Source organism: Amblyraja radiata, chromosome 19, assembly GCF_010909765.2.
Source record: "Amblyraja radiata isolate CabotCenter1 chromosome 19, sAmbRad1.1.pri, whole genome shotgun sequence".
NCBI classification, from domain to species: Eukaryota; Metazoa; Chordata; class Chondrichthyes; order Rajiformes; family Rajidae; genus Amblyraja; species Amblyraja radiata.
Genome location: NC_045974.1, coordinates 5,796,267 through 5,821,770, shown reverse-complemented (window position 1 = coordinate 5,821,770; position 25,504 = coordinate 5,796,267). Strand labels below are relative to the sequence as shown.

Genomic DNA, 25,504 nt, shown 5'->3' with positions numbered 1-25,504 from the left:
CTGGAAATTGTTAGAGATTGAAAGTTGGAATTAAGTATAATAGCAGGGAAAGGAGGATGGGCAGGGAGAAAGGAATAAAAGGGAAAATCCAGGATTGGATGCAAAATAGATCTAAATCTATGCTTGTATGAGATAAAAGGGAGATATAATGAGATAAATAAACAAAAAGGTAAAGAGTTCCATTTATCTGTGGGATTTCATGCCATAGTGCCTACCAGACATACAATTTTTTTGAAATTTAGTAATTATTTAATACTGAAAATTTGGCAGTTGCAACAAACAGCTGAGCAATAATGATCAGGTTATTTTTTCTGCAATGAATAAATATTAATCAGTGCACCAAAAGATAAGTTTCGAGGAGGTGTAACAGAATAATTATTGTTTGAAATTGTTATACTCAGTGTTCGTCTGGTCCCATAATTATTTTCAACTACAAAACAATCATATACTGCGTTAAAATGTTGCATGTGCGATAGTATTTCCATTCCATCATTGATGGGGAAACACTGCATTAAATTGCACTGAGAACTCCAGGTAGGGCCTCTTAGAGGCACTACATATTTACAGCAAAGTTGCTTATTCATGCATTTCATCCCATTGCGATAGTAATTATTTGCATGCCTGGATGCTTACTATAATTGCAGTTAACTTCTTTTTCATCAACTATTAAAAATGTAAAGTAAATTCTGCTTCACCTGGAAGGACAGCTTAGGTCACTGAATGGTGGGAAGGGTACAGGTAATAAAGTAAGTATCTCTTCTCCCATGATTGCCTAAATGCAGTCAAGAGGTGCAATGAATAACCTGTAGAAATTTTAAAACAAATAGATGCTATTTTCACTGAAATTATTAAATATCACATAATCGAGGTCATCTCAAAACTGGGAGTAAGTGATATTAAGCACCACAGCCATCAGGCCAAGGACTCCTGCTATTTCTTATCCACATACATGATTTTGCAAACAAATAATTGTAATCTCATAAAATTAACAGTCACCATTAAAATAGAGAGTGTAGTGGCCATTTTTTGATTGTTTTGTGTGTCATTGATGATGGCATGTGTCTTTACATTTCAGACTGCCCGTTATATTGTGGGTGGGATTTATGACGTATTTTGGGGCGTGTTTGGAGCTAAGTTTCTTGCGCAGAAGCTTAGTTTTTAGTTTAGTTTCGGACTAGCATGGAGAAGGTTTACCCTTTGACCATGCGGAGTGTAACGGAGACACGAGGAGTTTTCTAACCTTTAAAGCGATATGCTGGAGTTTGATGGAGATTATAGTGTATGTCGGAAGAAGTTTGTATGTACCTTATTGTTTTTCATCAACAATAAAGAATATATTAATCAAAAGACTGTGTTATGAAGATTTATCTGTGAAGAAGCTCTGAAGGTCTCTGACGGAGAGCTCGCATGCGTATAACGACATTCCCCTAAACCATGCTGTCCATTTAGCGGCTAGAGGGAGTAATCTCTTGAACGATATAAAAATCTGCCACTACAGAGTTAAAATTGTGCAAATGGATGTGGATGGCTTTAACAGTAACAGTGTATACAAAGGACAAATTCAATTTTATACCTACAAGCAAAATACATTTGCATATTAAAAGGAATAAATCAGGAATTAATTCCACAAGTAACAACAGGAACACATTCTGTGTTGTAGCACTGTAGATATACACTTGTAAAAGAAACAACAAAAGCGTTAATATATTTTGCCTTTAATGTAGAGACATATATCAAATATAACATTCAACATGCATCACAGGAGCAAGATTAAAAAACGTTAGGTAATGCAGATGAATGAAAGCTTGCATTACGAAGTTGGTATTTAGGAATGTTTTAGAGGATCAAAAAATACATGGAGGCAGAGAGATTTGGAAAGAGAATTCCAGAATTAAGGATTGACAAAAAAAGGAAACATCGTCAACACAGGAGCACTTAAAGTCAGATGATGAAGAGGCCAGAATAAGAGAAAAGATGCCTCAGGGGTCTTTAGAGAAGGAAGGAATTTCAAGATAGTGGCGGGGCAAGTCTATGCAAGAATATGAAAATCAGACCTCAAGTTAATGAAAAATAGAATGAGATGATCCTGCCATCATGCCTTGGAAGTCTCAGGGATTTAAAGCAGCCATAGTGCTGAGGCAAGGGTAGAATTCTAAATACCACAGAGGTGGAATTGTCTCATGTGATTGAGCATTTATAGGATGTCAAATATAACATTGCAGTTGTAAATATGTGATTCAATTTCGGACAAGGAGAAGGATGACATTGTTGACTAAGGAATGGAGTTTGATACAGAAACTAAAATTTATGACTTTTGCATTTCTAATAAGCAATTGTAGTGCATTTAACAGACAGTATACATGGCGGCCATCGCATGCTGATGGGTCAGGATGATTTTTGGAGTTCTGAACAAGTGGGTAATTTTACTCTGAATGGCATCTAGCCTCATGAGAATTTATGGTGCTGCACTCTACTATACACGTGCAGAGTTCTATCATGCTCTTGACTTCTGCTTTGCAGATAGTAAAAAGGTCTTGGGATATCAGGTGGTGTGTCACTTTCCACAGGATACCCAGTCTCTCACCAACACCAGTAGCCACAGTATTTATGTTGTTGGTCCAAATTAGTTTCCGATTTACATTGACCTCCAGTATATAAATGGTGGAGAACTTGGCAAAGATAACATCAAGAGTTTCTAGTTAGACTCCCTCTTATTGAAGATTTTCATTGTCTGGTGTATTGTAACACAAATATCAGCCTATGCCTAAATGTTGAGGAGATATTGTTGCATGCAGGCATAAGCTCCTTCGGTTGTTGAGGAGCTAAGAATAATGGAATTAACTTCACTTTTACCAGGTCTCTTTATTGACTTATTCAGTCAAATGCTGCCTTGGTAACAAAAGCATCACTGTCACTCCACCTCTCGCATTCAGCTCTTTGGTCCATGTTTGGACTGTGGCGATTGGAGTGAACTCTGTTGAAACACAAACTTGGCATTGGTAAATCGGTTAATGGTGAGTAAGTGCAACTTGATAGCACTGTTAAAGAGAGGTTCCTTTACTTTGCTGCTGGATGGAGAGTAGGTTAATTTGTTGGATTGGATTTTTTGCTTTTTGTGAACAGGATATACCTGGGCAATTTTACACATGGTTGGATGGATACCAGTGTTATAGTTGTACAGGAACAACTTGACTTGCGTCATCCGCTGCTCTAGACGTCAGCAGATCTATATCGGTGAGACCAAGTGGAGATTGGGCGATCGTTTCGCCGAACACCTCCACTCGGTCCGCAATAACCAACCTGACCTCCCGGTGGCTCAGCACTTCAACTCCCCCTCCCACTCCGTATCCGACCTCTCTGTCCTGGGTCTCATCCATGGCCAGAGCGAGCAACACTGGAAATTGGAGGAACAGCACCTCATATTCCGCTTGGGGAGCCTGGGGGCATGAACATTGAATTCTCCCAATTTTGTTAGTCCTTACTGTCTCCTCCCATTCCTCAGCCCTCCTGCTGTCTCCTCCCATCCCCAAGCATTCGGGCTCCTCCTCCTTTTTCCTTTCTTCTCCCCGCCCCCCCTCTCTAGACGTGCCTGCGAGTTGGGTGCTATGCGTCAGTAGATAGGGCGGTTATGGGGTAAAAGGAGCAAATTAATAATATTAATATATTAACAAGGGGGGCAGTTAGCATGTGTGCGGTGGGGTAGTTAGTGTGTGTGTGGGGGTGGTTAATGCTACCCCCCCCCCCCCCAACGGGTCTTCACTTGGTCTAGTATATTACTAAAACTCTCATCTTGTTTGTTTGTAGTATGCGTGCGTGTGCGTGATATTCCTAAACCCCGCCAAGACGGTACACGATAGCGCTATAATTCTTGGCCCACCTTACTCACCATTGTCCTGCGAAGTAAAAGAAACATGTTTTGTTTGGATTGGTGGTATGTTTTACAAGTTATTGACATTTTAAACTTTACAAACATCACTTTTCCTCTTGCCCTGCTCGTCAGCCACGAATCTCATTTACATAAAAAAATCGCGATTAAAAAAACCACTTTAATCAAATTCTTCCGTTTTCATTCACAATGACATCATAATGGGATCCCAAATCTCATTTATATAAAAAATTGCAATTTTCAAAAAAAATGTTTGAATCAAATTCTTCAGCTTTCATTAACAGCTAACACTGTGTTTAGGTTATTTTAAAGAAAAAAATTGATTTTCATTGTGGGGGAGGGGGATATGAGGGAGGTTTCATTTAAAAAAAACATCGTGATTTTCATTGTGGGGGTTGGGATAGGGGGTAGGTGAGGAGTGGGGGAGCAGGGGGATAGAGGGAGAGGAGGGGGTAGGGAGGGGAAAGCGGGGGAGGTGAGGAGGGAGAGTGGGAGAGGAGGGGGATGGAGGGGTGGTGGGGGATGTAGGGAGTGGGGGATAGAGGGAGAGGAGGCAGTGGGGGAGGTGAGAAGGAGGAGTGGGATAGGGGAGAGGTGAGGAGTGGGGGAGCAGGGAGATAGAGGGAGAGATCGGGGGTAGGGAGGGGAGAGGGGTTATGGAGGGAGGGAGGGAGTGACTGTGGGTGGGGGAAAGGAGAGGGAGGGAGAGATGAGGGAGGGAGTGGGGAGGGGAGGAGAGGAATAGAAGACGGAGGTTGAAGAAGAGGGGAGGGAGTGCTGGGGATGAGAGGAATGGAGGACAGGGGTAGGAAGAGGGATGGCGAGGTGCTGTTGGTGGAGGGCTACCGTGACTCGCGTCACAATGGGGATCTCTGGCGTCACAACAGGAATCCGTCAGCCGCGCCTGCGCAGATGGGGGCTATGGGTGAATGGTGGAATATTGCGTTGGGGGAACGGGTCTATTAGATATAATGTTTAGCTGCAAGCAGGTGGCCGATCTTTTAGTTCACACTGTATAGGAAATATGTGGTTTAAGCTTGCTGTATTAGTCAGTTCAGCTTTTCCTTTCCTTCCTTTGGAACAATGGCTTTTGCATCTTTGTTATTGTATAATGCTCGTGAGATCTGTGTCTTGCTGCATTTCCTTTGTGGCTCTTTGAGCCAAGGTTACATGAGATAATGGTTGGTGTGAATAAATTTTGCACATTCCGCTCTGTTTCAGGAACACCTCAGCAGAGGTATAAATATTGCAGGTATTATTCCAATTTTGTTTTGTTAATTAATTTGCAATTAATCCAACAGATTAAAAATCATAATATTTGCAGAACATTTTGAAATATTGATTTATTCAACTGTGTACAATGGAGAGAAAAAAGTAGCATTCTCCTTTTCTTTTAAATCAAGGCTACCCATGTGAACCTCATGAGAGATTTTGGGCTTGAATGATTTTCAACGCTTAAAGTTGATTGAGATTTTCTGAGACTCTGAACAATCAATTATCAATTTCACTCCTGGGATAAATAAAGTTCTATTGTATCGTATCGTATCGAACTTTGTGCACATTTTTCATAAATCCCTATTTAAATTTTAATTGAAATTAAAATTCCCTGCTCCATGTCACTAAAAAAATCCATAACCAATGGCACCAGCAATAGCCTACCTGATTATGGCCAGCTCCTTTATCACTTCATCCTGTTATTAAAATAAATTGCAGATGCTGATTTATACCAAACAGACACAAAATGCTAGTGTAATTCAGTGGGTCAGGCAGCATCTCTGGAGAAAATGAATTTGTGATATTTCTGGTTGGGATCCTTCTTCAGTTTGAAGAAGGGTCCTGATCCAAAATGTCACTTATTCATTTTCTCCAGAGATGCTGCCTGACCTGCCGAGTTACCCCAGCATTTTGTGTCTATCACTCTTAATCCTGATCATTTCTCTGCACTTTTTGGAATCCAGCCTTCTCTATTTTTTTTTTCAAATTTCCCAACTCTGTGGGTCAGTTCACGTTTGTTTCCTCTCAAACCTGTCTCAGTGTTGCTGATACATATATGTGGATGGGTTCCTCAATCACCCAAAGTCATCATCTCAAGAATCCAACAATGACTCAAAGACCTAAATTTGGACCCTCCTCATTCCCATATGGAGAGCAAGCTTGTTCATAACCATGGAGCAGCTTGCAATATATGCTAACACCCAGTTGTACCTTCACTGTTTCCCCCCCCCCCATTCTGTTGCTTGATTACTTGTCTGATATCCAGCCTTGATCAATCATCTCACTTTCAGGACGTCATGATGGGATTTCTTCAGAGAATGTTTGAGGACGAATTGTATTAAAGCATTTCATCAATTACCTTTTCTCAATGTGATCTTAAATGGGGATTTTCATACCATATGTTAAATTCTATTCACACCTCTGATAATGGAATGGATCATATCTATAAGTAGTGGGAATCACATAACTTTCAGGTTTTGCTGATCAGTGGCTTCTGTGATGATGGGGGACTTCAAGAAGAGCCTCAGACAGATCACTCACTCCCACCGTAGGTTGATGACCAATGCTTTAGCCTTGTCTGTGTCATGTCATCTATAGGTCATTATACATAAGGTACCATTGAATGTAGCAGTTATTCTGCTTAACTGTGAGAGATATAAGGTACATGAGATAACAGACTGTAGTGCAAAACCATTCTGGTTAGCCTATAGTGAATCAACGATTCCCATTTATGGTCTGCTGTTGTGATCTGAAAGTAATCCATTCCGATCATGGTAATGCCGTACTATGGAATGGAAAGTTCCTTCAGTGTAAAATTAGACTATTTTTCTACAAATACTGTTGAGTGGTCCTTCCTACCAGTATCAACACTAACAGGTTGTAACTATCACAAAACATTGCAGTTGTTGGAGTTTAAATAACATAGCCCCAGGTTATGAATGCAGGAGATCGTCAGGTCATTCTCTTAAGCCCACCTATTGTCAGAGGTATCTTCAATGGCCTTCCATGGCTGAACTGGGATGTTTATTGATGATTGTTCAATCTCATTAACCACCCCTCAGCAAATGAAGCAGTCCATGTGTGTATGTAACAAGGCCTAGACAATACTGAGAAATATGCTGATATGTGGCCAGGAACACTGCTATAAAAATGACAATAACCATCTGCCTTAAGAATGGGTCTACCCACCTAACATTGATCTTCAATGTCATTACCATGATCAAGTACCCTACAATATTCATGCAAGGTGTCACCATAGTGCAAAAACTCAATGGACCTTCTAGATAAATACTTTGGCTATAAAAACTAGTCAGAGGTTGGTACCCCACAGTATCTTACAATCCTACATCTTATCCTCTCCTACTCACCTCCTAACACCTCAAACCTTTTCCATTATCTACAAGGCGCATTTCAGGAATTAAATGGAACACTCTCCGCTAGTTTGGTTGAATGCCCAACACATTCAAGGGTAAAACATTACGTTTGATTGATTCCCCATTCACCATCTTAACCAATTCCACCTCTTCCTTTCTTCCTCCAGTCACCCCCCCCCCCCCCCGCACCCTCACATCAGTGTGAGGAAGGGTTTCGACCCGAAACGTTGCCTATTTCCTTCGCTCCATTGATGCTGCCTCACCCGCTGAGTTTCTCCAGCATTTTTGTCTACCATTAATTCCCAGCATTTGTGCAAAGTGGTCACATTGTTACCATCTACAAGATGTGCTGCAATTACTCTGGATTTAAATCTTGGAACTCCATACCCAACCACAGGATTTCCTAGGATTACCTTGACCAGAGGTATTGCGATAATTCAGGAAAATGGCTCATCATTGGCTTCACAAAATGCCTTTAGGTTCAGGCAATAAATCTTTGCTTGCCAGAGGCACTCACTAAATTTTAAGAATTCCACAAATCCAATATGTGATGCCATTACTTTCTTGTGTTTAATTTTTGAATTGTTTGGCTGTTAAAGGCACATAGCAAATTATAGGGCATCCGTGGTCTGTTTATCGGAATGACTAGTGATGCTGATGGAAATCTCCAAAATATTACTATTGGTTACATGTACCGTAATAGCAAACATGATGTTCTCTGCTTTGGTTTTAAAATGATATCAAAGTAACAAACATAGATGTTAATACTCTCTAGTTCATTAAAAAAAAAGAAAATGTGGGTTATTCAAGATAATAAGTGACTTGCTGGATGGAAATCATTTTAATATTTTCTACACCTAAGTTTTACCCAGGTAGTTGTGGCTAGTTTCAGAGAAATGTTCCCTCTTCACTGTGCCTCAACACCTACTGTTGCACTTTACTGCATTAATGTGAATCACCCATCCGTCATTTCTAGCCATCAACTTACGGGTTTTGAGTTAACATGAGTAACAAGCCATTTATGATTTAAGTTTAAGATGATTTTGCATTTATTTTTGTATTATACCTCAGAAAGCCAAATGAAATTTCTAGATCACAGTTGGTCTTCCAAGGCTCTTACAGTTAGGAACGAATAGGAAATATTCTTCTGGGGAATGTTCACAAAATACTCCTTGCCCATGTCCCATGTTGGACAATATTCAAGTTTTAGATCTGCCTTACCCGTTTTCATTCTTGAAATGTCTGGATTTTCGGTTTGGTTGGCGTTGGAGGTCTTGTATTGTATTGTATTGTATTCAAATTTATTGTCATTGTCTCAGTTAGAGACAACGAAATGAATTTCCCTTACAGGCAGTATCATAAAAAATAAATAAATAATAATAAATAATAAAACATATTAAAAATAAAATAGAATTTAAAAAAAAAGCACAAACACTGAAAGTCCACGACACAACATAACACAGTGGCACCAAGGTGAGGAAGGCACCATAGTCCAGCCAGCCAGCCTCCCCTCCGTTCTTCCCAGTTGTTCACTCGTGGTCGAGGCCTTCCTAGCACCCGCAGTCGCCGCCCCGGGTGGCCCGATGTTCAGGCCCTCTCGCCGGGCTGGTGGAACGCCGACGCCGAACCCCGACGGTGAACATCCTCCTCAGCGGCCCGGCATCGTCCAAGAAGGCCGGCCTGGGCCATGGCCTAAAAATACTCATGTTTTGAATACCGGGCCTTCGAGCTTTCACCAGTTCTGCTGGTGGGTGCGTAGGGGTGCTGTCTTTGGCTGTAGTGTTTGTTGGAGTCCATTTTATTAGTCCAGTAGGTTCTCTTTTTCCTGCACCCCTTGCACACTTGTCTTTCCTTCTGCGGACCCCTCTTCCAGGTCAGCCCAGAACTGACCCGCAGTGCTCCCCTCTGATGAGATAGAAGCACTGTGCAGCCCTTCAAGAGGTACCGCTGTGGGTTTATCATAGGGCCCACAGTGACCCGACTCCATCTCCCGGAGTCTGTCACATTGGAGCAAATGAGGCCACATGATTGAGACTATTGATTTGGGTTTGGATGAGAAACATACAAATATTCTATCTTCTCATAGTATTATTCCTTATATCTTGGATACTTCTCAGGGTCCTTTCAACAAACTCGTCTTTGTTGTGAATTTCTTTTGCTCGGTAACTTTTTTGGTACTTCAGACAAGGTTCATACAATAATATGGGGATAACTACAAACTAAATATTTAAGCCTTTCTCTTGCTTCTTCATTTTCTGATAATAGTAGGAACAAATAGTAAGATTAAACGAGAACTTACCAGTTTGAAGTTTGATCTGTATTTTATGAGGAGTTACGATGAGGGATTACGTGAAGAACCCCGCCACGACGCATGCGTGTCATTCTTCATAGCAGCGGTGTGAAATCACAGATAACTGTAATGACTAAACATAGTAAGATTAGAGAAGAGATACCAGTTAAGTATATGATCAAGGGTGGGAGCGGAGGGCACGTAATCCCTCATCGTAACTCCTCATAAAATACAGATCAATCTTCAAACTGGTAAGTTCTCGTTTAATCTCACTATTTTACTTCGGAGTTTCGTGAGTGACTACGTGAAGATTTTAAAGTTCTGTGATTTCATGCCGTGGAAAAGAGTCCATGCATCACGTCTGCCTTGATGACTGTAGGAGGAATTGTGTTAACATAATTTGGACATGAATTCGACATTGAAATCATAAAATTTATTAACACAAATTTATAACCCCTTTTTATGGGTTTAAATTAATTTACAGAACTTAAATTTGTTTCTGCAAACGTTCTAGGTTTCATTACTGGTTTATTGTAAAATAATTGGAATGTTTTTTCCCCCAGACCATCCTGCTGCCTTGAGGATTTGGTCCATTGGTACATCCAACTGTATCGCTGCCGATGTAGTTGCAGCCCTGGTGGAATGAGATTTAAAAATATTAGTATCCACCCCAGCCTGTGTTAGCACCTGTTTCAGCCATCTTGAGATGGTCTGGACCATCACTCTTTTGTGTGGTTGCTAGTGGCTGACCAAAAAGTGCCTTCTCATTGCCTCTTAGGATTTTCGTTTTCTCCATGTATAACGACAGATGTCTTATTATACACAGACGGTCATCTGTTTGGGTATGACCTAAATTGTATATTGAGGCCTGCTGATCCCTGTCTGTTCTGCTTACTAACTCATAGATATGAAACGTAATATTTTCTGTTGAGGAAGTCATGTTGTCCAGTCTTAGTTTATGCAGTGACTGTACCCTCTGTGCCGTGACCAATGCCATTAGCATGACTGTTTTTAATGTCAGTCTGTGTAGGGACAGAGCTGTTGCTGGAGACCAATTCCTGAGCATCTTCAGGATAATACTTACATCCCATATTTGGGAGTACCTGGTTCTTGGGGGATTAGTATTAAAAATTCCCCTCATAAGTTTTGTTACCAGTGGGTGAGTCCCAACAGAGTAACGCTCTGTCCCCTGCCATAGGTAAGTCGATAGGGCACTTCTGGCGCAGTTGATGGCACTTTAACTGAGCCTCTCATCATAGTGGAGGCCTGCCAGATATTCCAGAACAGACGGGATGTTCATGTCTCTGTAGGTGATGTTGTTTTTATGGCAGTGCACTTCCTGATATAGACCAGATACTGCTTTTTGGTTGACTGTCTTTGGGCCGCCGAGATCATGTTCACTGTTCGGTCCGTCAGTCCCAGTTGTAGTAGAGGTGTTTTTAAAACTCTACAAATTAATAAGTTCAAATGTTTATGGCATGGGTGGCTATCCCTTGTTACGGGATGTAGCAATAAATCTGGTCTATGTGGGATGGTGATACATGGTTTAATACCACTGGGAACCATGGTGGAGTAGGCCAATCGGGTACTACCAATACCAGACGCAGAGTCTTGTTGTATTTTCCTTAATACCCGACTGATGAGGCAGGAAGGAGGGAATGCGTAAATAAACAATTTACCCCCCAATGCAGCGAAAATGCATCTGTCGCCGCTGCCCCAGGGTCTGGATCCCATGAAACATAATTTGATAACTGGTGGTTAAGTCTGGATGCGAATAGATCGATATCTGGTGTTCCATATTTTGCTGTAATATCAGCAAACACTTTTTTATTCAACATCCATTCGGTGTTTTCATTAAATTTGCGTGACCTGGTGTCTGCCACTAAATTTAGTCTTCCTGGTAGGTAAGTGGCTGATATCCAAATATCTCTCTGGATACACCATTGCCAAATTGAATTAGCCAGATTGTCACATGATGTCGATTTGTTTCCACCCATGTGGTTAATGTATGCTCCCACGGTGGTATTGTCTATCTGTAGTCTAACATGCTGGTGATATGATCCAGTACAATATGACTTTAGGCCATGGAATGCGCCCAACATTTCCAGGTAGTTTATGCCCAGTGTGAGTAATAATGATGCCTCCTGAGCAGTCCATCTACCTCCACAGCTGGTGATGGTATTGGTGGCTCCCCACCCAAGTGCACTGGCATCAGTTTGTAGTACCATGGAAAGGTTACTGACAATGATTGGATTGGAACAAAGCCAGATGTTATCTATCCTCTATTTTATTCCATTTTAGCTTGATTGGTAGTTTCATAGGTCTGTCAAAGTGACCTGCATTAATTTAGAGTGCTCCACACACCGCTCCATCCGGCTCCAGTGCTCTCGGTCGCTGGCCGCCCGCGGTTGTTCAAAGTCGGCTTCTCTGAGTCCACGACCTTGTTTGTTTTTGTGTCTAGCCTTTCCGCCCGGCTGCGTGGATCTGGCCGGTGCGGAGGCGACATCGGGCACAGCTGATCCCACTATCGGTGATCCGAGTGCCGCTGGCTGCTGCTGGCTGCCCGCTGCTCCGCGGTCCTCCCTCACCAGCTTTGTCCTTACTGCCGTGGAGTGGATCTGGCCGGTGCGGAGGCGACATCGGGCACAGCTGATCCCATCTAGCCCACCAGCTTTGTCGCAGCCCGTTGGTTTCTCCACCTGTAATTAGCATGGTAAAAACACAAAAAGACCGCAGCTCTTACCTGCAGGTCCAAGTTAAAATTGTCGCTACGGGGGAACGTCGTTCCACCCCGTCTCCTGCCGTTTTCGACTTGTCCAAAAAGTCGACGGCCCCATTTGAATAGTCTCCCGCCCGGCCATGGTGTTCTGGCCGGCGCGGGACCAAAAGTCGGCACAGCTGATCCCTTACGGGGCTTGTGCCTTCAGCTGCTGGTGGCTCCTGCAACTTCGCGGTCCTCCCCAGCCAGCTTTACTCGCAGCACTTGTGGACACTATTTTGTCCAGCTTCCCCCCCTGTGTAAAAACAGCGCGGGGACAAAAACTACCACAGAGTAAATCACTTACCTGCAGGTCGCGGTTTCAAACTTACCGCTGCGGGGGAACGCTCCACCCCGCCTGTCGTTTCGCAAGCGTGAAAGCGATATGACACGCATGCGTCGTGGCGGGGTTCTTCACGTAGTCACTCACATGACTCCGAAGTAAAATCTAAACTTTTTATTGATGACCCTTTCAAAACTCCTATTTTTTCTGACATTAACCTACTAACTAGGATACAAAACATTTCCATCTGTTCAACCACACCCCCTTCCAGCTGTAAATAATGCTTCCCAGTGGAAGTAACCATAATAATTTTGTTACAAATCATACTTAGAAAATGAGTTGGCACCATTGGAATATTGGAAGCCTCTGACCTCAACTGGGCCATCTAAGATATGCCAAGTGAAGTGGTCTGTTCTCATGTAAAAATGCAGGAAGCTTTAAATATATTCCTTTGATTGGGAAATTAATTAGCTTAACTGAAGTAATACTTCCACTTTTAAAATCAAACTGCTGGAGGCACGCAGTGGGTCAGGCAGCATCCAGAGAGAGGTTCTTGATTCAAAAGTTGACAATCCATTTCCCACCATAAAATGCCACCTGGCTGGCTCAGTTCTTCCAAAAGTGTTTTTTTCCCCCGCTGCAGAATCTAGCATCTACAGTCTCTTGTGAATACTATATCCAATTTACATTGGAAACCACGTGCCCACTTCCATAATTAAAAGTTGTCCCATAACCTTATTAAACCGCTGGTGGAAAAACCCAAGGACATTAACAAATAAATAAATCCCGTGCCATGTCCATGTCACCTCGCATTTCCTGTAATACTCTAATTTCCTTGATATATAGAATAATTATTCAAACATCTCAAGATGTGGAGGAAAAGCAAACGAAAACGACACGTTTCACCAGGATTTAAAGTTCGACCAATTCCTTCTACGATGGTGCAATACCCAGGAGGGCCTTAGTACCGGAAATTGAATTAAAATGTATTCTGACCCATATATATATATTGTAAATGTTATAGCAACCTGCCTTATCTTTCCAGGTGAAGTGACCAGCACTCTCCGTTCTTATTTCGGACATGGTTCACTTGAGGTGGATTTATTTAATTCCGAGCAGTCCAAGACAGAATTTCAACACCACGCCATCTCTGCACCGATGTCTTTCCGTGTGATTTGTTTTGCGCACTTAAAATATGGACGAGGGGACAGGTCGCTGCATATTATTTTTTCATAAAGTTGCTGTTGTAGTTGTTTTCTCTTTGAGAATGTAGGCCGATAAATGAATAATTAATTCTTCAGAACACAACCTCGCCCCCTCCCTTGACGCACTCCGCACATCCTCTTATTCACCCTATTGTCCGAGTCACGTGCCGGCCCCAACGTGCTGGCGGCTCGTTCCGCGCAAAGTAGGAGGGGATGAATAAACGCCAACCAACCGAAAAGCCCACGCTGCATGACGGGAATTGTAGTTCGCTTGGCTGTCTTGCGCCTGTCAAATTGCATTGCATCCCCCTTTCGTCCGTTGGAGGGAGTAAACTACGTTCTCCATCTCCCCTCGCAGCCGGTGTCGCGCACGTGAGTTGACGCCTTGAGCTCGAGCGCTGAGCTTCTTGGTAGGTCTCAGTCAGTGAGTGGAAGAGAGCGCGTCCGCCATTTACAGTTGGGAAGAAAAGAGCGTGTGTGTTTCGGATCTGACAGACGGAATAAGCGCCCATCTTCTTGCCCTCCCCCCACCTCATGCGGGGGGCCCGGGCTCGAACTTATAACGAGGTGGAACACTGGCGATTTTCTTTTGTAGGAAAAATCAGTTCCATTGGAAGAGAAGAAGCCGGGATGTTTCGTATGTGGAAGGGACTGCAGTGAGAGCCTCTCCCCGGGCAGCTTGATCTTGCCCTGTGGTTTCTATTGTTGCTCCCAGGCCTGTCTTGAGTGGCAGTGCGGGCTGTCCTTTCTCATCACCATCATTTGTTGACTTTTTAAGAAAAGCTTAATATTTTCATCGCATCCATCTTGAAAGCTGTGGAACCAGAGCCTTTACGGACATTGACGGAACAGTTGTGGCGTTGTACATCATCGATGTTTAAAAAAAAAAGTGACTCCACATATTCGCTGTTCTGCTATTGAGAGAACTGTCGCCACATCGTTGTAAAAAGGATTGTTACTTTGAATGTGCTGTTTGGGCGAACGAATATTCATTTCTGGAGTTTAAATCGAGGGAAAAGGGAGCTGTTTAAGCTGCTGACATTGACTTTTCCATTTTTAATTCCTTTGCCCTCCCGAGAAATTAAGACTGAATGAAAGCAGTTTGGGATTTTTAAATCAAGGATGGATGGATCACATCAGATGGTCCATGTTTATCACGCTGCATTGCACCTGACTGAGATGGACAGTATTTTTTGTTTCTTTTTTAAAGGAACGTCTGTGTTCCAGGGATCCGACCCTTTGCACATAAATAGCATGGAGTTATTTTGTATTTAAAAACTATCGGTTTGCAATTGTCTCCTCGTGGTTAACTAAAAAAATTGCATATCCTTTGAAATCCTGTTTTAGAGAGGAACCACTACATTTTGTTTTTTGAAGCCGATTGCCAATCGGTTTTCTTGTGGCAATGTCAGAAAGCGCAGACAAAATTGGCTCATTATTGCGTCCTCCTAAAAATGGTACCAATTCCAGTTCGGATACTACAATAGGAGAACGTTTTGGAGTAAGTATGAGAAAAAAGGAAGAGTTCACCGCCCTCAGGAGGCGGAGACATACAATGGACAAGGATAGCAAAGCAGAGCACCAACGTTTTATTAGGAGGAGTGTGATCTGCGATTCCAACGTAACCGCATTGGACCATTTACCCAGTAAAACCAGCATTATCGTCTCTCCGCCTGAATCGGATAATGCAACCATATTAATAAGTAATGTTACCAATAATAATGAAGCACAGCCTCCAATACAAACAACTCCCGTTGACCCAGTCTCTACTGCTGTTCCTGTGATTAGAGAAGAAAAATGCGAAAATTGCACCGATGGCAGTGCGAAAGATGGAAGCAGGGTCGCGGGTATTGGCGATGAACCATCTCGGCCCTCTATCCGTTCGCCCGATGTCTATGTTTGCAATTATGCAGTAAGTACAACTGGCGGCATCGTTGTCAGCAAGGACCGAAAAAAACAAAAAGCTGTTCCAATTAAAGAGGAGGTCGAGTCGAAAGTCAATGAAGAGGACAGTGCGGAGAACCGTGAGGCAGAGGAGGCAAGAAATCTAGAGAGAAAAGCGCAGGAGGATAATGAAGACATAGAGACAAAGGCTGTGGGAACTTCCCCTGATGGGAGGTTTTTGAAGTTCGACATAGAAATTGGGAGAGGATCGTTCAAAACTGTCTATAAGGGTCTCGACACGGAAACAACTGTGGAAGTAGCTTGGTGTGAATTGCAGGTAAGCTTCGATGCTTAAATCGGAGGTCCAATTTGGAATAATGAAGATTCTTCTTTTCCGAGTTACATCAGCACTGACAAGAAAATCTTTCAGTACCAAAGACATTGTCCATTTTTATTACAGACCTTGGTCTGATTGACAACGCTGCTTGTCACTAAAGCAGTTTGAAAAATAGAAAGTTTGACAATTTTCTACATGTACATTTATTTAAAAGACTAATTGCTTTTCTTTTTCCTTGCTTTCATTTCTGCCTTATCTTGCCCAGATTTACATTTTAGTAAAGGCTTTCTTTATTTCTTAGTTTGTGAACATTGGTAGTTTTGTCCATAGCTGATATATTAATATTAGATGAGTTAAAAAGAGAATTCCAATGAGAATTGCCAAGCTCTCGGCTGAATTGTGAGTCTCTTGCACCACATTGATTTGTAGTGTTGAGGTTTTTGGACGCGCTGCCACCCCCATTACCAAAATTAGTTAGTGTGGGACAAAATAGATACTGAATTGGGGACCTTCATAAGTTGATTCTTTGCATTATTATTTTTTGTGGTGTCTAAAATGTTTGGTCTTCAGTAATCATTTCTGATCACTGATTAATTGTTATACACCGCTATTATTATCCTAGAGCTAGGGGTGAATGTGTGGATTGTCTGCTTCTTTGTGCCCTGTAAGGTCACACAATTAACAGAGAGAGAATGGGCAGATGACTAGTTTTATTGATTTTAGTTGAGGGATAGATACCTAGAACAACTCCAGAGATATGGGCCTTATCTAAGAATCATGTCTTGGGATCTCTTCAGACAGGCATGAATGTAACAACATTTTATTAGGCTTGTCTCATGTAATGATTGGTTGAAAAATGCCTTAAATTATATATGGGGATCACTGAACTTGTTTTCTGTTTAACTTATTCACGGATGCAGGATAGAGAAAATATATACAGCACCAAGGGCAACAATTGGGTTAAGAGGAGGGTATTGATCAGCAGCATGGACTGGAAGAGGGTAGGGCCTCTTTATTTAATGGAGATTTATTCCTGCCGCACTTAGTAACTCGTTCTAGGTAAATAGAATCTACTGGAGTTGTTAACCCTATCTTCCTCCTCCACAGATGCTGCCTGACCTACTAAACATTTCATGCATTTTCTATTTTGAGTGATTTGTTTATAATACAAAATGTAATCAAGCTATTTACTTGAAATGTTAATACCTTGCATATTATAAACAAATCACTCAAAATAGAAAATGCATCTATAGTTACCCAACCAGATGCAACTAAATTTAAAGTAGCTCTTTCTTCCCAATAACCCTTTCTGGCATAAGCCCTCCCTTCACCACCTCCAGTTTAAATTCCATTTGGAATATTTTGGAGGACCAAGAACCAAGAACCAAGGATAAAACCTGCAATATTTTATAGGTGCTATAAATGTATTGAAGCAAAGGATATACTTTGTAATTCTTTAAGTGTCATTATAAGAATCTATGTAAATATGTGATAAAATAGGATACAATACAGTTTAGATAATGCTTCAATGACCCCCCTCCCTTCCATTGTAAGTTCAGAAGTGGAGATGCTCATTGTGTAATGTTAAATTCAATTTGCAACTACTCAGAATTACGTTATTCAAGTCAATGGACTTTAAAAAAATTGCAGATATGGGGTGATAAGTGGCCAGGGTAAATAACTGGAATGCAGGTGGGTCTAACTGTCATCACCTTAATTGAAAAGTGATTTGTTAAATGTATCGCTGTTCCTTATAATCATTTTAGATCCAAATCCAAGAGCTTTCTGCTTTGAAAACCGTGATGGTACTCTTAACTGATGAAAGAATATGGTGCATCAACATGATCACCACAAAACTACTTTAAGGCATTTAATGATGGATGATAAATGTTGGACTTAGCAATTACACCCACTTGCATAAAGATTTTTTTTTTTAAACAAGATTCCTTTTTGTATACTCCTTCCAGGCTTCTCATAACATTCATACTTAGATCAAATCCCTCCCACTGACGAAAAAGTCCAGCCTAGCTAATCACTCTTCATAATTAAAAATTTGCAAGCTTGGTAACATCCTTGTAAATCTCCTCTGCACCCTCTAGTGGTATTGCATTCATCCTGTAATGTGGTGATCAGAATTGTTTATATTTCTCCAGCTATGTCCTGGTATCTATTCAGCCAATAAAGCCATTATCCTGTGTGCCATAAGCTGTTGACGAAGTTATCTGATTGGTAAGTTAATGAGGACAGTTTAAGAAAGGTAACAAGAGAACCCAAGCAAAGGGAGCAAGTGCTCAGCAGACACAAGGGTCTGCAAATATGTAGGTTTGCAAAAAAGGTGCAGTGTTGGATAATTGAATGGGTCAGCAGATTAGGCCATGCAAGTGGAAGGAGAAAATCTAAGTCAAATGGTTCTGTCAGAACTGGTCAGTTCTGATACAACAGAGAAAATAAGTTAGCTCAAGGTTTTGAATTTGGTGTTGACTCTGGAACACTAAAACACGCTAACAGAAGATGTGGTGTTATCCCTTAACCATTTGTTGAGGTCTGTTCAAAACAATGAATAGGCAGAAGTCCGAGAAGGAGTTGGGTGGGGAATTGAAGTGGCAGGCAACAGGAAGCTCAGGATCTTACCTTTGAACTGAACTCAAGTGCTCTGCAAAGTTCTCACCAAGTCTGCGTTTGGTTTCTCCAACATGGAGGAGATCACAAGCTTTGTGCTGATTTGGAAGTGCAAACTAATCTGCTTCATCTGGAAAGACTGTTTAAGGTTCCTGGATAGTGAGGTGTAAAAGGACATGTTTAGAGATACAGCGTGGAAACAGGCACTTCGGCTCACCAAGTCCATGCCAACCATTGATCACCCGTTCACATTAGTTCTGTGTGTCTAACTTTTACATCCACTCCTTATACACTAGTGGTAACTTTAGAGGCCCACGTGCCTTTGGGATGTGGGAGGAAACCAGAACACCCGGAGGAAACCCATGTGATCTCAGTGGGAACAATGGAACATGCAAATTCCACACAGACGACAGGTGAGATCAGGATCGAAAGCTGGTCTCTGTCGCTGGATGCAGCATCTCTGCCAGCTAAAGATGTGTTCATAGAATCATAGAATCATAGAAAGTAGGTGCGAGAGTAGACCATCAGGTCCGTCGAGCCCGCACCGCCATTCACTCATGGCTGAACACTAAACAGACACACTTACCCACAAACAGTAGACACAAGACACAGAACACAAGACACTACCCTCCCCTCTATACCGCTATCACCCCTCTCCACCCCAAGAACCGCGTGATCTCCTGGGGGAGGCAAAAAAACGGATAAAAACCCAGTTCCAATTCGGGAAAAAAAATCCGGGAAATTCCTCTCCGACCCCAATCCAGGCGATCGACACTTGTCCAGGAGATCACTCAGGTCTACTATACTAACCATACCTAGGTCCATATCCCTGCCCTCTCCCCGTAGCCCCTTATCCCCTTGGCAGCTAAAAAACCATCTATTTTTGACTTAAATAAATTTAACGTTACTGCTTCCACTGCTCCCTGGGGCAGTGAATTCCACAAACTAACCACCCTCTGGGTGAAGAAGTTCTTCCTCATCTCAGTTTTAAAAGAGCCCCCCCTCACTCTGCAACTATGTCCCCTAGTTCTAGCCTCCCCGATCATTGGGAACATCCTCGGTGCATCCACCCGATCAAGGCCCCTCACGATCTTATACGTTTCAATGAGATCGCCTCTCATTCTTCTAAACTCCAAAGAGTAGAGTCCCAGCTTACTCAACCTTTCCTCATATGTCAATCCCCTCGTTGCAGGAATTAATCTTGTAAACCTTCGCTGCACTGCCTCCAGGGCTAGTACATCCTTTCTTAAGTATGGACCCCAGAACTGTACACAGTATTCCAAATGTGGTCTCACTAATACCGTGTACAGCGCATTTAGATAAAGCACTTTCAGATGATTTTTACTACCCTTCCTTTCCGTTTTTGCCCCTTTTACATCTAGAGCTTTATCTTCACACATTCTGGATCCTCCTGTCACATTTTGATTTTCCGCTTCCCTAGCCTCCCTTAGCTCACTGTACCCTTACTAAATCACTGTACCTTTAACCAAAAAGCAGAAATGCTAACCTGAGGTTGCACCCAATCAGCTGCTTCCTCTAGTCTGCTCCCACCAATCAGCGGCTTCCCCAGAAACCCTCCCTATGGAGTGTGGAACGTCACGGGATTTGGTAAGCTCTGACCCTCCACCGCTGTCTCCAACGGTCCTGGGTCTCCGCGAGAACAAGCCCCGTGCCCGACCCAAGCCCTCACCGCTCTGACCCTCCACCGCTGTCTCCAACGGTCCTGGGTGCTCTATGGATACATAGAAAAGTGCAATGAGAAGTGGAGTTGGAAGAATAGAACATGAAATTCCAGAGGAAATTGTTCCTTTTGAAAGATGTCTGGTGGTGGAATCTCATTGGTGATGGACGTTGTGAGGCATTACCATTGAATGCAGAGTGGTGGGATGGAAAGTGGGGATCTGAGAAACTATCCTTGTATTGGCAATTCCAACAATCTTGGCATTGACATATAAAAGAGTAGGACCGGCCAGCGCTAAGTCACCACACTAACGCAATCTGGTCTATCCTGGAAGAGGAGTGGGTGCATACTGAGATGTGGTCAAGGGCTATTCAGTTATGGCAGTTTGAAGCCCCAGTTCAGGAAGAATGAAAACATCTGAGGCATATATGGGTTGTCTCATTGGAGTAGATTGTTTCCTTGTAGGAGGCATGCTTGAAGACGTATTGTGTAGGAAGGAACTGCAGATGCTGGTTTAAACCAAGGATAGACACAAAAAGCTAGAGTAACTCTGCGGGACAGGCAGCATGCCTGGAGAGAAGGAATGGGTGACATTTCGGGTCGAGACCCTTCTTCTGACTGGTTAGGGATAAGGGAAACAAGAGATATAGACGATGGTGTAGAGAGATAATGAACAATGAATGAAAGATATGCAAAAAAGAAACGATGATAAAGGAAACAGGCCATTGTTAGACTTTTTGTTGGATGAAAACAAGAAGCTAGTGCGACTTGGGTGGGGGAGGGATAGAGAGAGAGGGAATGCCGGGGTTGCTTGAAGTGAGAGAAATCAATATTCATACCACTGGGCTGTAAGCTGCCCAAGCGAAATATGGGATGCTGTTCCTCCAATTTGTGTTTAGCCTTACTCTGATAATGGAGGAGACCTATTGTTGAGATGACTGAGAATCCTTGGGCTATCAATGGAGATTTGTTGCTTATTTATCCTCTTGGAGGTCCAGAAAATGAGTGAAGGAATAGATTGTGTGAAGGTGAGGGCAGGTTGGAAAATGGCAGAAAAAGTAAAGAAAAGTATTGAGTATTGAGTATTGAAATTGAGTATAAAAACACGGAGGTCTTGCTGCAGCTGTACACAGTATTAGTGAGACCACATTTGGAATACTGTGTACAGTTCTGGGGTCCATACTTAAGAAAGGATGTACTAGCCCTGGAGGCAGTGCAGCGAAGGTTTACAAGATTAATTCCTGCAATGAGGGGATTGACATATGAGGAAAGGTTAAGTAGGCTGGAACTCTACTCTTTGGAGTTTAGAAGAATGAGAGGCGATCTCATTGAAACATATAAGATCGTGAGGGGCCTTGATCGGGTGGATGCACCGAGGATGTTCCCAATGATCGGGGAAACTAGAACTAGGGGACATAGTTGCAGAATAAGGGGGGGCTCTTTTAAAACTGAGATGAGGAAGAACTTCTTCACCCAGAGGGTGGTTAATTTATGGAATTCACTGCCCCAGGGAGCAGTGGAAGCAGAAACTTTAAATATATTTAAGACTAAAATAGATGGTTTTTTAGCTGCCAAGGGGATAAGGGGCTACGGGGAGAGGGCAGGGATATGGACCTAGGTATGGTTAGTATAGTAAGACCTGAGTGATCTCCTGGACAAGTGTCGATCGCCTGGATTGGGGTCGGAGAGGAATTTCCCGGATTTTTTTCCCGAATTGGACCTGGGTTTTTATCCGGTTTTTTGCCTCCCCCAGGAGATCGCGAGGTTCTTGGGGTGGAGAGGGGTGATAGCGGTATAAAGGGGAGGGTAGTGTCTTGTGTTCTGTGTCTTGTGTCTACTGTTTGTGGGTAAGTGTGTCTGTTTAGTGTTCAGCCATGAGCGAGTGGCGGTGCGGGCTCGACGGACCTGGTGGTCTACTCTCGCACCTACTTTCTATGTTTCTATGTAAGTACCTCTTCATTTGGGTAAATGTTTTTTAATTTAATAGACCCTTTTTGTTGCGAATATTTTTCATGCATTCTTTTTCCTTCCTAATCTGCTTTCTCAGTTTAATCGGGTTTTCTTTTTACCTATTCCATCTTGTATGCTCCTGACCATCCAATTGGTGTGTTGGAGAGATTGAGATTTGTATTGAGAATTCTGCCATATTTCTCACTGGGACATGCATATATACTCTGACTCCAACTCCTCTTTGAATATCTTTGACCAATGTGATGGTGTTTACCTTGGCTCTTTCTGTTCACTTTTGCTAAGTGATATCTTTATACTTGATCTGCAATTTAAATTTTATTTCTGGTCTATCCTTTTTGTAATGCTAAACCTAACCAAATTGAAAACACTATTGCTACTGCTGCTCTGACCTGCCCAAGTTGAAAATACATTACAGTGTGATTTTGATAAGTTGAAGGATTGATTAAAAATAGACAGGTTCATGTAGTCAAGTCAAGAGAGTTTATTCTGAAGAAGAGTTTCGGCCCGAAACGTTGCCTATTTCCTTCGCTCCATAGATGCTGCTGCACCCGCTGAGTTTCTCCAGCTTTTTTGTGTACCTTCGATTTTCCAACATCTGCAGTTCCTTCTTAAACAAGAGAGTTTATTGTCATGTGTCCCAGATGAAATTCTTGCTTATGAAATACAGAGTATTGTAAGCATAAATACAGAACAGTTCAGCGTGTCTATATAGCATAGACCATATATATACATGATTATATAATTCTCTTATGTTATGCCCCTTTAATCTATTTGGTTGTTAATTTAATATTGGTTGAGTTCAGGAAAAAGTAATTGGCTACTTTGCTAAATTTCTGGCTGAATAACACAAGTTTGTGGATAGAAACGCATTCATGGTTGCATGTGCTAAATGTCTGATGAAGTTGAGTGTGGCTGGTGAGTGGGGCTAATTAAGCAAGCTACTTTGTCATGGATGCTATTAAGTTGCTTTCAGTGTGGTTGAAACTGCATTTATCCAGGTAATTGGGAGAATTCCATCACTTTCCTGATTTGTTCCTTCAATGTGATGATGGAAAGGAGTTGGGTTGTTGCTACTGGGCACCTAGCATCTGGCTTGCTTGAATAATCCATAGTTAAGTAGCTGGTCCTGTTGAATTTCTGGTCAACGGCTAGTGCTATAATATAGACAGTTGGGATTTATGTGATGGTAATGCAATTTAATGTGAAGGGTAGTTGGTACAATAGATAACAGACAATAGGTGCAGGTGTAGGCCATTCGGCCCTTCGAGCCAGCACCGCCATTCAATGTGATCATGGCTGATCATCCCCAATCAGTATCCCGTTCCTGCCTTCTCCTCATATCCCCTGACTCCGCTATCTTTAAGAGCCCTATCTAGCTCTCTCTTGAAAGTATCCAGAACACCGGCCTCCACCGCCGTCTGAGGCAGAGAATTCCACAGACTCACTATCTCTGCAAGAAAAAGTGTTTCCTCGTCTCCGTTCTAAATGGCTTACCCCTTATTCTTAAACTGTGGCCCCTGGTTCTGGACTCCCCCAACGTCGGGAACATGTTTCCTGCCACTAGCGTGTCCAAACCCTGAACAATCTTATATGTTTCAATAAGATACCCTCTCATCCTTCTAAACTCCAGAGTGTACAAGCCCAGCCGCTCCATTCTCTCAGCATATGACAGTCCCGCCATCCCGGGAATTAACCTGGTAAACCTACGCTGCACTCCCTCAATAGCAAGAATGTCGTTCCTCAAATTAGGGGACCAAAACTGCACACAATACTCCAGGTGTGGTTTCACTAGGGCCCTGTACAACTGCAGGAGGACCTCTTTGCTCCTATACTCGACTCCTCTTGTTATAAAGGCCAACATGCGACTCTTCTGTTGAAGGTGATCATTGCCTAGCACTTATCTGCTTAAGTCTGAGAAGTTATAAATAGAATTACAGTTTTGGCGTCATCATTGAGTGTCCCCATGTTTGACCTGCCAATGGAAGGTTGATGCTAAGGCACTACCCTGACTAACTTCTACCGTGCTGCCTTCAGACTAGGATGTGTGGCCTCTAACTACCATAATCTGTTGTCTTTTGTGAAATGAATGACTCCAAGTGTAAGTGTGTTTTTTCTCTTGAGGGCAACTGAGTTCAGTTTTACCAGACTCGTGATATTACAATCAGTCAACTATTGCTCTTCTCCCCCACCAATTGTAAAGTGTTGACCTTCAAGCTCTGATTCTGCCACCCAAATCCATAGATTTCTAATGATTATCTTTGCTGCTTTCCTGTGGCATTAGTTATTAGTACATCTATTTCTCTATGACCTCTAAGAATCCATGATTGAATTTAAGAGCTGCCATTCACCATAAATCACAACCTGTTTTTGAAGTTTCAGAATTTTATACAGTACCAATGTGTAATATTGAATTTCTGAATTCTATTGAAATTGTTTTGCTGTGGTGTTCCAAAGTAATTAATTTATATTCTGCTCATTTAAGCATCAGTGTACAGGACTGTCCTGATCTTGACAAATGAAAGGAGGTATCGCATAGCTGGTAGAGCTGCTACCTACTTGCCAGAGACCCGGGTTTGATCCTGACCTTGGGTGCTGCCTCTGTGGAATTTACATGTTCTTCCTGTGACCCTGTGAATTTCCTCTGGGTGCTCCGGTGTCCTGCTAGATCCCAAAGACATGCAGATTTATAAGTTAACTAGGCCAAGCGCGGACCCGTTGGGTCTCGTTCCCCCAACACAATATTCCACCAAACTGCGCATGCGCGGCTGACGGACCCGCACTGCGCAGGCACGACTGCCGCGTTCAAAGTTGTGCCGTTGACGGCAGAAATTAAGTTGTTATCACCTAAATTTAATTTATCTAGAGGTTGTAGGCAAGGATGCCCGCTATCCCCGTTATTGTTCGCCCTTGCTATTGAACCATTGGCAGAAAGTGTTAGAGCCCACTCAGAAATATATGGGTATAATACTAAAGATACAGTTCTTTATATGCAGATGATGTATTAATATACATCACAAACCCAGAAACTAGCATCCCAAACCTGTTAAATCTTATAACTCAATTTGGCTCATTTTCAGGATATAGAATTAATTGGAACAAAAGTGAAATTATGTCAATAACGGAACTCAACTTACATACATTGCAACAATTCCCCCTTTAAAATAGTCAACGAAAAATTTAAATATCTAGGAATTTATGAGTCTAAGAAATATACATCTTTAT

The 25,504-nt window shown here is 42.3% G+C and overlaps 1 protein-coding gene and 1 long non-coding RNA gene across 14 annotated transcripts in view; one reads left to right on the top strand and one right to left on the bottom strand.

The window, feature by feature from the left end:
- Nucleotides 1–1,699: 1,699 nt before the first annotated feature.
- Nucleotides 1,700–13,968, bottom strand: LOC116983745. Its single transcript, XR_004414797.1, has 2 exons — nt 13,614–13,968; nt 1,700–2,974 (listed from the first exon to the last, which is right to left on the bottom strand). It is a non-coding gene; the product is annotated as an uncharacterized LOC116983745 (long non-coding RNA).
- A 222-nt stretch (nt 13,969–14,190) lies between these two features.
- Nucleotides 14,191–25,504, top strand: part of wnk1 (WNK lysine deficient protein kinase 1) — a 104,941-nt gene continuing 93,627 nt past the window's right edge. For 12 of the 13 annotated variants that reach the window (XM_033037534.1, XM_033037535.1, XM_033037533.1 and 9 more), the window contains exon 1: nt 14,203–16,011. In XM_033037534.1, the coding sequence (XP_032893425.1) occupies nt 15,196–16,011 (816 nt within the window). In that variant the 5' untranslated portion in view covers nt 14,203–15,195. Of the gene's footprint in view, nt 16,012–25,504 lie in introns of all 13 variants that reach the window. The other variant, XM_033037523.1, reaches the window with a different exon arrangement.